Below are 12,741 nucleotides of genomic sequence, written 5' to 3' on the forward strand. Positions count from 1 at the left end.
TATACGTACAGAATAAGGGGCTATACTGACCTGTGCGCTGTATGTAGGCGTAGCTCGGCCCCGTTATATACGTACGGAATAACGGGCTTTACTGACCTGTGCGCTGTATGTAGGCGTAGCTCGGCCCCGTTATATACGTACAGAATAAGGGGCTATACTGACCTGTGCGCTGTATGTAGGCGTAGCTCGGCCCCGTTATATACGTACAGAATAAGGGGCTATACTGACCTGTGCGCTGTATGTAGGCGTAGCTCGGCCCCGTTATATACGTACAGAATAAGGGGCTATACTGACCTGTGCGCTGTATGTAGGCGTAGCTCGGCCCCGTTATATACGTACAGAATAAGGGGCTATACTGACCTGTGCGCTGTATGTAGGCGTAGCTCCGCCGCATTATATACGTACAGAATAAGGGGCTATACTGACCTGTGCGCTGTATGTAGGCGTAGCTCCGCCGCATTATATACGTACAGAATAAGGGGCTATACTGACCTGTGCGCTGTATGTAGGCGTAGCTCCGCCGCATTATATACGTACAGAATAAGGGGCTATACTGACCTGTGCGCTGTACATAGGCGTAGCTCCGCCCCATTATATACGTACAGAATAAGGGGCTATACTGACCTGTGCGCTGTACGTAGGCGTAGCTCGGCCCCATTATATACGTACAGAATAAGGGGTTATACTGTATTGTGCGCTGTATGTATGCGTAGCTCCGCCCCATTATATACGTACAGAATAAGGGGCTATACTGACCTGTGCGCTGTATGTATGCGTAGCTCGGCCCCATTATATACGTACAGAATAAGGGGCTATACTGACCTGTGCGCTGTATGTAGGCGTAGCTCGGCCCCGTTATATACGTACGGAATAACGGGCTTTACTGACCTGTGCGCTGTATGTAGGCGTAGCTCGGCCCCGTTATATACGTACAGAATAAGGGGCTATACTGACCTGTGCGCTGTATGTAGGCGTAGCTCGGCCCCGTTATATACGTACAGAATAAGGGGCTATACTGACCTGTGCGCTGTATGTAGGCGTAGCTCCGCCGCATTATATACGTACAGAATAAGGGGCTATACTGACCTGTGCGCTGTATGTAGGCGTAGCTCCGCCGCATTATATACGTACAGAATAAGGGGCTATACTGACCTGTGCGCTGTATGTAGGCGTAGCTCCGCCGCATTATATACGTACAGAATAAGGGGCTATACTGACCTGTGCGCTGTACATAGGCGTAGCTCCGCCCCATTATATACGTACAGAATAAGGGGCTATACTGACCTGTGCGCTGTACGTAGGCGTAGCTCGGCTCCGTTATATACGTACAGAATAAGGGGTTATACTGTATTGTGCGCTGTATGTATGCGTAGCTCCGCCCCATTATATACGTACAGAATAAGGGGCTATACTGACCTGTGCGCTGTATGTATGCGTAGCTCGGCCCCATTATATACGTACAGAATAAGGGGCTATACTGACCTGTGCGCTGTATGTATGCGTAGCTCGGCCCCATTATATACGTACAGAATAAGGGGCTATACTGACCTGTGCGCTGTACGTAGGCGTAGCTCCGCCCCATTATATACGTACAGAATAAGGGGCTATACTGACCTGTGCGCTGTATGTAGGCGTAGCTCGGCCCCGTTATATACGTACGGAATAACGGGCTTTACTGACCTGTGCGCTGTATGTAGGCGTAGCTCCGCCGCATTATATACGTACAGAATAAGGGGCTATACTGTATTGTGCGCTGTACGTAGGCGTAGCTCCGCCGCATTATATACGTACAGAATAAGGGGCTATACTGACCTGTGCGCTGTATGTATGCGTAGCTCGGCCCCATTATATACGTACAGAATAAGGGGCTATACTGACCTGTGCGCTGTACGTAGGCGTAGCTCGCCCCCGTTATATACGTACAGAATAAGGGGCTATACTGAATTGTGCGCTGTACGTAGGCGTAGCTCGGCCCCGTTATATACGTACGGAATAAGGGCTATACTGTATTGTGCGCTGTACGTATGCGTAGCTTTGTCCTGTTATATACGTACAGAATAAGGGGCTATACTGACCTGTGCGCTGTATGTAGGCGTAGCTCGGCCCCGTTATATACGTACGGAATAAGGGGCTATACTGTATTGTGCGCTGTACGTAGGCGTAGCTCGGCTCCGTTATATACGTACGGAATAAGGGGCTATACTGACCTGTGCGCTGTATGTAGGTGTAGCTCGACCCCGTTATATACGTACAGAATAAGGGGCTATACTGACCTGTGCGCTGTATGTATGCGTAGCTCGGCCCCGTTATATACGTACGGAATAAGGGGCTATACTGTATTGTGCGCTGTATGTAGGCGTAGCTCGGTCCCGTTATATACGTACAGAATAAGGGGCTATACTGTATTGTGCGCTGTACGTAGGCGTAGCTCCGCCCCATTATATACGTACGGAATAACGGGCTATACTGACCTGTGTGCTGTATGTAGGCGTAGCTCCGCCCCGTTATATACGTACGGAATAATGTGCTATACTGATTTGTGCGCTGTACGTAGGCGTAGCTCGGCCCCGTTATATACGTACGGAATAAGGGGCTATACTGTAGCGTAGCTCGGCCCCGTTATATACGTACGGAATAAGGGGTTATACTGTATTGTGCGCTGTATGTAGGCGTAGCTCGGCCCCGTTATATACGTACGGAATAAGGGGTTATACTGTATTGTGCGCTGTATGTAGGCGTAGCTCAGCCCCGTTATATACGTACGGAATAAGGGGCTATACTGTATTGTGCGCTGTACGTAGGCGTAGCTCGGCCCCGTTATATACGTACGGAATAAGGGGCTATACTGACCTGTGCCCTGTACGTAGGCGTAGCTCGCCCCCGTTATATACGTACGGCATAAGGGGCTATACTGAATTGTGCGCTGTACGTAGGCGTAGCTCCGCCCCGTTATATACGTACGGAATAAGGGGTTATACTGTATTGTGCGCTGTATGTAGGCGTAGCTCAGCCCCGTTATATACGTACGGCATAAGGGGCTATACTGAATTGTGCGCTGTACGTAGGCGTAGCTCCGCCCCGTTATATACGTACGGAATAAGGGGTTATACTGTATTGTGCGCTGTATGTAGGCGTAGCTCGGCCCCGTTATATACGTACGGAATAAGGGGTTATACTGTATTGTGCGCTGTATGTAGGCGTAGCTCAGCCCCGTTATATACGTACGGAATAAGGGGCTATACTGTATTGTGCGCTGTACGTAGGCGTAGCTCGGCTCCGTTATATACGTACGGAATAAGGGGCTATACTGTATTGTGCGCTGTACGTAGGTGTAGCTCGGCCCCGTTATATACATACGGAATAAGGGGCTATACTGTATTGTGCGCTGTACGTAGGCGTAGCTCGGCCCCGTTATATACGTACGGAATAAGGGGCTATACTGACCTGTGCCCTGTACGTAGGCGTAGCTCGCCCCCGTTATATACGTACGGCATAAGGGGCTATACTGAATTGTGCGCTGTACGTAGGCGTAGCCCGGCCCCGTTATATACGTACGGAATAAGGGGCTACACTGAATTGTGCGCTGTACGTAGGCGTAGCCCGGCCCCGTTATATACGTACGGAATAAGGGGCTATACTGACCTGTGCGCTGTATGTAGGTGTAGCTCGGCCCCATTATATACGTACAGAATGAATGGTTATACTGAATTGTGCGCTGTACGTAGGCGTAGCTCAGCCCCGTTATATACGTACGGAATAAGGGGCTATACTGTATTGTGCGCTGTACGTAGGCGTAGCTCAGCCCCGTTATATACGTACGGAATAAGGGGTTATACTGAATTGTGCGCGCTGTACGTAGGCGTAGCTCGGTCCCATTATATTATATAGGTACGGAATAAGAGGATATACTGGTAACGCATTCCGCCACCCCCTCCTCACGTGCCGCTGTGTTATTGCAGGTGGAGCTGGAGTTCCCGCTGCAGCAGGTGGTTGTGTATGACCAGACCACGGCGGAGCTGTCCTCCCTGCCCTCCGACTGTTTCCTGTCCGTGCTGCTCGGGAAGCTGGAGAAGCTGTTCAGCAACGTGCATCTGTTGTCAGGTAATATAGCGTGACATCATCCCCCCCCCCTCACTGGGGAGACTATCCCCCCCATACTGGGGGCTTACAGACTTGGAGGGAAGCTGCATTATCCTTAGAAATATTTCTGCTGGACGCACTGAGCCGCGTCACAGAATATTGTATCCCGTTCGCAGTAATTTTCTGCTGCGCTGATGTGCTCCAACAGAGGTGCTTAAATTGACCCCGTGACCTGTATTGTATAAAAGTGATGTACGGTGTTGGTGAGGTGGCAGAACACAACAGTGACACCATGTCCTAGAAAATGGCGGACAAGGAGCACATTTACATTACATTTCCATCCTTTTAATCCCCTAATATTCTCCGATCACCTCTGTTTCCCTGGGAGCGTACGTTCTGTTGACATTTCTGGGAATGAAATGCGATAATACGGGATGCAAATAGCATGGCTGGAATCCCGCCGCTCAGCACTGACGCAGAACCTGGCGCTGCCTACACTCTGTATCTTCTCACCCCCTGCGTACCCTGTATCTGCAGACAGCGCTGCCTTCTGCCAACCCAACACCTGTGTTCCCCATGTGCCTACTGAGCCCACCCATCAGTGCACCGCTGCGGATACGACATGGCGAACGCTAACGCTGGCGAAGCTCCGCAGGCCGCGTATGTCCTGCAGGTATCATATTCCAGTCAGGCAACGCGTACCTACTGTAGTATATTGTAGCACTTAGTGGTTTGGCCTCTGTTCCCGGCCACCTGGCCGGATATTACCCAGCATGCCGTGCAGGTCTCTCCTGACCCCAAGACAATGTCAGGCCACCCAGTCCGGGTTATCTCAGATATTGATCTCCACACAGTAATCCCTGACTGCTGTACCTGCCACCATTATAACCACAGACGCGGACCGCCGCCATGGTCTCCTCACCCCCCTTCTCTCCATTTTACAGGTGGCTTCTTTGAGTTCTCTTCGTGCTTCCCGGGGCTGTGTGAGGGGAAAGCCTCCATGGTCCCTACCTGCATCTCCCAGCCGTGCCTACCCGTGTCCAGCGCGGGTCCTACCCGTATCCTGCCACATCTCTACCTGGGCTGCCAGCGAGACGTACTCAACAAGGTGAGGCCAGCTGAGAGAGGGGTCTGTGGGGGGTAGATTTGTGTCCCCCCTCCGATTCCCTGACATAGGATAGGGATCCATCCATATAATCACTGATAGAGTATAGATACACCTTCTCCTCTGTATGTGCAATCCTATTGCTTTGTGAAGCCATCGCAGTGTCAGGATTCTGCAGGCGTCTGTGTTGAATCCACCCCCCTGCGCTTCCGTCTTACGTGTGATTCTCTACTCAGGAGCTGATGCAGCAGAATGAGATTGGCTTTGTGCTGAACGCCAGCAACACCTGCCCCAAACCCGACTACATCGGCGACTCCCACTTCCTGCGGGTCCCGGTCAATGACAGCTTCTGTGAGAAGATCCTGCCGTGGTTGGACAAGTCGGTAGACTTTATAGGTGAGGAGCGGAGAGATGTTCCTTAGGTGCTCGCTCTCCTCCTCCTCTTCCGCACAGGTTACTAGACCAGGAGGGGGGGGGGGTCCTCAATACCGGAGCAGGCGCTGAGTGACTTACATGTTTGCAGAGAGGTGATTGGTGGGATGATACTCCGGTGTGTCACAGCAGCTAGACTGACTGCAACCTCAGCTGTGACCTGTAATGGGATCCCAGGAGGAGACTGTCCTATAGCAGCTGTTGTAACCAAGCGTGGGTGTAATACTTTAACAGAGGGTGAGGGTTACACTGAACAGTGTGCTTATTACTATAGATTAGGACTCGTCGAGCGGGTTACATTAATGCATACATAGTAAACAGGAGACTTAATGGGATTATTACAGTGGTTTCTGGCTTAGTATTGGGCCTGGAGCATTCCTGTCCCATTCTGACCAGTGTCTGCTTTTATCACCACACAGAAAAGGCCAAGGCCTCGAATGGGCGCGTCCTGGTCCACTGCCTGGCGGGCATCTCTCGCTCTGCCACCATCGCCATCGCCTATATCATGAAGAGGATGGATATGAACTTAGATGAAGCTTACAGGTAACTCCCCTTCAGCCAGTGACTGACTGCTATGACTATAACCTGGTCTATGATGGTGCCCCTGCAGGCTGTCAGCGGTACTGCAGCCGGATATGATGGCGCTGTATGGTAACTGGTAGAATCAAATGCCTTGTTCCCGATAGATCGGTGTTTGGTTGTGCACTCTGTAGAGGTTTTATGAGCACACAATGGCTGACGGAAATAGCTAAGATCATGTAGCGGATTCTGGTGCACTGGTGGCTGACGTTCTGATAATCCCTATTGTCAGTTATGCTGCCTTCCATCATGATGAATGCCAGTCCGCCATCTTGGCATTAGTGTTGGGAGGGACGAGGGAGGGTTGTAGGGTGATCGCACAAGATAAAGTTTAGAGAGGACCCCTATGTAACAATATAACATATGTGTCGACGGGGTGTGCTACCTAAGGACATAGTTAGTGGACATACAAAAGAAAAAGAGAAAAGAATGTCCTTTTTGTTAGGTGCACCTGAAAAGAGTAAGACTCTTAAAATATAACTTTTAATTGTTTATTCTATAAAAAGGCTGCGAATATTTTAAAACCATATAACAAAGACAGGGTGGGGATACACACATAAAATTGGGGGTGGCAGGCAGGTGTTTGCTGACAATCTTTATTAAGTCTGGTATTAATAGTGCAACAGGTAGATTTCCACCAGATTACTGTCGACGTTGACAATAAAGTGTGTTTATGCTGACACAATCCGGGTACGTACCCTGTACATGGATGACTCCCGCTACCTAATACTCAGCACGGTGTGCTAATTATTATATAGATGCTGTGTTTATTCTATTATATAGATGCCGTGTTTATTCTAATCACAGGCACTGCTGTAGCTGTAATAGCACTGACTTGAAAGAAGTGTATCTACTCCATACAAATTTTGGAGAGATCTCGACACCAAATAAGTCAGTGAAAGATCGGCTAATGATATCAAATAGAGATACCTCTGGGGTGATTTGATCGCCAAATAGCTATATATGCCACCAAGAGATTATCTCTATATCGAATGATAGAGACCCAGTAGGGGTGACTCTATAATTAGCACATCAGTGGGTAGAAGTCCTAAAAAGCGGTGCGCAGGCAGTTCTGATTTGCTGGTTTATTATTTTTCATATTGTGCATTTTGATGTATGTAATAGCAGTGTACGTAGACTCCATAGTCCTTTTTAGGACTTCTACCCACTGATGTGCTAATTATAGAGTCACCCCTACTGGGTCTCTATCATTCGATATAGAGATAATCTCTTGGTGGCATATATAGCTATTTGGCGATCAAATCACCCCAGAGGTATCTCTATTTGATATCATTAGCCGATCTTTCACTGACTTATTTGGTGTCGAGATCTCTCCAAAATTTGTATGGAGTAGATACACTTCTTTCAAGTCAGTGCTTTTACAGCTACAGCAGTGCCTGTGATTAGAATAAACACGGCATCTATATAATAGAATAAACACAGCATCTATATAATAATTAGCACACCGTGCTGAGTATTAGGTAGCGGGAGTCATCCATGTACAGGGTACGTACCCGGATTGTGTCAGCATAAACACACTTTATTGTCAACGTTGACAGTAATCTGGTGGAAATCTACCTGTTGCACTATTAATACCAGACTTAATAAAGATTGTCAGCAAACACCTGCCTGCCACCCCCAATTTTATGTGTGTATCCCCACCCTGTCTTTGTTATATGGTTTTAAAATATTCGCAGCCTTTTTATAGAATAAACAATTAAAAGTTATATTTTAAGAGTCTTACTCTTTTCAGGTGCACCTAACAAAAAGGACATTCTTTTCTCTTTTTCTTTTGTATGTCCATTAGTGTTGGGATCTACCCCCGGGCATCCCGTCTCCATCTGCACAGCTCCCAGATGAACGCAGAAGTCGGCTAACATTGCCACCAGACCGGTCTGCCCCACGCAGTTGCTGCTCATTGTACACTAATAGCTGTATATGGGTCCATCCGCATTTCTCCATCTGCGTGTGTGTGTGTGTACAGGTGGAGCATGCGCACTCTGCGATGGCTTTCTATGGCATGTGCACCGTTTGCTTATATTCCTAATATTGTCTCCATTTGGATTTGGGATCAGGCCCTGTATAAGGCGTTAACTGTAGACTGCCACCATTGTAGGGAAGCTTCTGCGTACATACTTGCTACTGTATCCAGCTGAACGATGATGTCTAGGTCAATACCACTTGGGCAACAGTGGTATCGGGGGTGGGGTTTGTAGGCACTATGAGGAGGGTTGGAATAGGCTATGGGAGTGGATGTCAAGCCGTAGACATTGTCAATCTACATCTGCCGAGGGTGTTGTCTCTCTCTCTAACCTTCCTTGTTCCTTGTCACCAGATTCGTTAAGGAGAAACGACCGACCATCTCTCCAAACTTTAACTTCCTGGGCCAACTTCTGGACTTTGAGAAAAAGATCAAAAGCCAAACTGGTCAGACCGCCCCTGTCTGCAAACTGAAGCTACAGAGGGAGCTGGGCAGCTGCGAGCAGGGGCCTGTTCCATCGACAGCAGAGGTCCCTCCACCGCCGAGCCCGCGGCACATTCACCCTACCTCATCAACAGAGCCGCAGAGAACGCAGGCCTCGAGTGCCGAGGAGGTTCCACTTCTGCAAGGCCTCAATGGACTGCATGTGTCTCACAGGGAGGACAGCAAGAAGATTAAGCGTTCCTTCTCTCTGAACATCAAATCGGTGTCTTACTGCAGCCTGTCGAGTACAGCGCCTCTAGCCTCCACTTCAGAGGACAGTGCAGAGTTCTACAAAACCACGGCATCCCTGGAGGGCGGTAGCAAGATGTGTCAGTTTTCGCCGGTGGAAGAGGTTTCGGAGCAGACTCCAGAGTCCAGTCCTGACCGGGAAGAAGCCACCAGGGAGAAACCCGCTGCATGTTGGCAAACAGAAAACAAACTACGACAACAGCAACAGGCGACGGCACGGAGCAGTGTCCTGGCCCAGAGGTCCCTGGCGGCTCCCCTTTTCCGTAGCGGCAGCATGGAGGACAACCGCAAAAGCAACTTCCTGTTTGGACTGTCCAGCAGCCAGCAGCACTTGTCCAAGCCAGTGCTGGGCCTAAAAGACTGGCATTCAGACATTTTGGCAACTCAGGCCTCCTCACTGACCGGCAGCTGGTACTTCACCTCCGATGCCCCATCCCACTTCTACTCTGCCTCCGCCTTGTACGGAGGTGGGACCTTCACAGCTTACAGCAGCGGTCAGCTGCCCACGGACTCCTCTTGCGCAGTGCGCAGGAGGCAGAAGCCAAGCCCCCGTGGGGACTCTAGGCGCAGCTGGCATGAGGAAAGTCCTTTCGAGAAGCAATTCAAACGCCGCAGTTGCCAAATGGAGTTTGGAGATGGACTAGTGGACAGCCGGTCCCGGGAAGAACTGGGCAAAGTTGGTAACCAGAATAACTTCTCCGGCAGTATGGAAATAATTGAGGTCTCCTGAGACGGCGTTAGGGCGGAGCCAGCAAGCTGAGCTTCTTGGTTATATAATTATATATTTTTGCTCTGCATTTTGTTCCCTGTAAATCTGAATCGAGAATTTGCAGAATTATGTTGGCTCTCCGGGCCGGTAGCTACACTTCGTGGAATGAGGCACCTGGTACGTGGTTAATGTTTTATACATCTCTGCAGGGACAGCCCGGTGTCTCCCCCTGGTGTAGACACAGAGCATTGCAACTCTGCTGTACAGCTGGAGGATATCTGTATGTATAAGAATCTTTCATGGAGCACTGGTGAAAAGACTGGCGCTTAGTAGTTCCCGGAGCAGCTTGCCGCACTGGAAGTTACGTAGCCGCACAGCGCCGTGCCTTCCTGCAGGGGTAGTAGCAATTTCTGGAGATAAACGTAATCTGATCATTATAATCGGCTTATAAGGGGTGAGGCAAGAAATCTTCCCAGATATTTTGAAGGTTAACAAAAAGTCCTGGTACCTGCTAGTCACAGCGTCGGATAGCCCCGTCGGTTGTGTGGAGGCCTCTCAATGAAGCTGATGAGGATTGGATCACGGTATCCTGAAGGAGGGGTCCAGTAATTATTGTTATCCCGCCCTCTGCAAGTGCCTAACCCTCCATCCCGCACCCTAATCCACCCATTATAATTGCCTAACCCTAAAGGTGTGCAAGCACCAAGTCCTGGTGTAGAAATAGCGCCAAATAAATAACATTATTATACACTGATCTTTATCGATATCGGTGACAATAATATTTTGCATATTGTCTCGTGTGTACGCACTTTTGTGAATGAAGCCCAAGGGTCGTTAACAACCGTCACTGAACGTTATCATTGGTCTAGGAGAGCCTACAGTGTCGTTAACGATATTGTACTGTGTGTACCCAGCTTGTGCCATTGCAGCGGTTGCACCAACGATGAGCCGCTGAGTGATGTGAAACTTTTCTATTAGAAATGTGTCTTATACGCGAAGGCCGGCACCAGGATGATATCATCCCACATTGTACATTATGTAGTGACACTGTGACTAGCAGGTACCAGGCCTCTGGGAAGTGTTCTGGTCTCGCCCCGTAGGTCATTTACTAATCACAGCGATCTTTGTCAAATTGGACAACCAAATAATTTATTGGTGGCAGAACTTGCAATCTATAAACCTTTTATATTGGGCTGAGGGTGATTCCAAACATACAAATATTGGATTTTGATTGTTAAGAAATCTAAATATGCAACTTAATATATTTTTCGAAAATCCGATCTAGCGCCGGACATTTACGGCTGTAATCAGGACGCTCCACTAATGAGACGCCAGTCCCATCACCCGCCGGCAGCAAATCACTGGGGCTGGAAAACGACATGTAACAGAGCCTTATATGATCGCGGTGTAGAGATTTGGGTTGTGTTGATTATTTAGTTAATAAAGTTAGGTAATGATAATATACCAGGCATGGATGGTGGTGTCTCCCTACAGCAGGTTCCAGGATGGAGGAGAGGGTCCGGGGGGGAACTTCACCCCTGTTACTTTGCCATTTGCGCCGTCCACGCCTTGGGGGGGGGGTCTCAGTATGTGGGTTTTATTTCTTGATTTAATCTAGAAAGTATCTAGTTGCTTTTAGAAGCTACACTAACGTCCCAGTGCCTTACAGGGTCCCCAGGATCTACTGACCTCCCAGTGCCCCCCAGGATTTACTCTGTACTCCCAGTGCCCTCCAGGATCTACTCTGTACTCCCAGTGCCGTCAGGATCTACTCTGTACTCCCAGTGCCTTACAGGGTCCCCAGGATCTACTGACCTCCCAGTGCCCCCCATGATTTACTCTGTACTCCCAGGGCCCTCCAGGATCTACTCTGTACTCCCAGTGCCTTACAGGGTCCCCAGGATCTACTGACCTCCCAGTACCCCCCAGGATCTACTCTGTACTCCCAGTGCCCTCAGGATCTACTCTGTACTCCCAGTGCCCTCAGGATCTACTCTGTACTCCCAGTGCCCTCAGGATCTACTCTGTACTCCCAGTGCCTTACAGGGTCCCCAGGATCTACTGACCTCCCAATGCCTTACTCACAGGGTCCCCAGGATCTACTGACCTCCCAGTGCCCCCGAGATCTACTCTGTGCCCCCGGGGCTTTACTCACAGGGTCCCCAGAATCTACTCTGACCTGCCAGTGCCCCCAGGATCTACTCTGACCTCCCAGTGCCCCCGGAATCTAATCTGTACTCCCAGTGCCCAACTCACAGGGTCCCCAGGGTCTACTGACCTCCCAGTGCCCCTAGGATCTACTCTGACCTCCCAGTGCCCCTAGGATCTACTCTGACCTCCCAGTGCCTTACTCACAGGGTCCCCAGGATCTACTGACCTCCCAGTGCCCCCAGGATCTACTCTGTACTCCCAGTGCCTTACTCACAGGGTCCCCAGGATCTACTCTGACCTCCCAGTGCCCCTAGGATCTATTCTGACCTCCCAGTGCCCCTAGGATCTACTCTGACCTCCCAGTGCCTTACAGGTCCCCCAGGATCTATTCTGATTTCCCAGTCCTCACAGGGCCCTCGGAAGCTATTCTAACCTCCCAGTGTCTTACTTGCTGGCTCCTGGGATCTACTATGACCTCCCAGTGTCTTACTCACAGGGCCCCCAGGATCTACTATGACCTCCCAGTGTCTTACTCACAGGGCCCCCGGGATCTATTCTGATTTCCCAGTGCTCATAGGGCCCCCGGGAGCTATTCTAACCTCCCAGTGTCTTACTCGCTGGCTCCTGGGATCTACTATGACCTCCCAGTGTCTTACTCGCTGGCTCCTGGGATCTACTATGACCTCCCAGTGTCTTACTCACAGGGCCTCCGGGATCTACTCTGACGTCCAATAACTGAGTTTTTATGTTGGTGCAGCAGCGGCTGTGGGATATTTGATGAATTTTGGACCTGATCATAAAGCTAATCTACTTTTTTTTTAACAAATAAGCAAAACCATGCTGCACTGCAGGTGCGGCAGATGTAACATGTGCAGAGAGAGTTAGATTTGTGTGACTTATTTTGTTTCTGTGCAGGGTGTATACTGTGATAATTATTTTTACACTGCAATTTAGATTTTAGTTTTAACACAC

General features: G+C 49.6%; 1 protein-coding gene across 1 annotated transcript in view; it reads left to right on the forward strand.

Annotated features, from left to right (window-relative positions):
* DUSP16 (dual specificity phosphatase 16) overlaps positions 1 to 11,080 on the forward strand; it is a 30,095-nt gene extending 19,015 nt beyond the window's left edge. The window contains exons 3-7 of the mRNA XM_083180910.1: positions 3,960 to 4,101; positions 5,025 to 5,188; positions 5,422 to 5,581; positions 6,037 to 6,160; positions 8,532 to 11,080. Of these exons, the coding sequence (XP_083037036.1) occupies positions 3,960 to 4,101; positions 5,025 to 5,188; positions 5,422 to 5,581; positions 6,037 to 6,160; positions 8,532 to 9,639 (1,698 nt within the window). The 3' untranslated portion in view covers positions 9,640 to 11,080. The remainder of the gene's footprint in view (positions 1 to 3,959; positions 4,102 to 5,024; positions 5,189 to 5,421; positions 5,582 to 6,036; positions 6,161 to 8,531) is intronic.
* The last annotated feature ends 1,661 nt before the right edge of the window (positions 11,081 to 12,741 follow it).

The sequence above is a fragment of the Crinia signifera genome, chromosome 4 (genome assembly GCF_055691185.1).
Source record: "Crinia signifera chromosome 4, ASM5569118v1, whole genome shotgun sequence".
Lineage (NCBI taxonomy): Eukaryota > Metazoa > Chordata > Amphibia > Anura > Myobatrachidae > Crinia > Crinia signifera.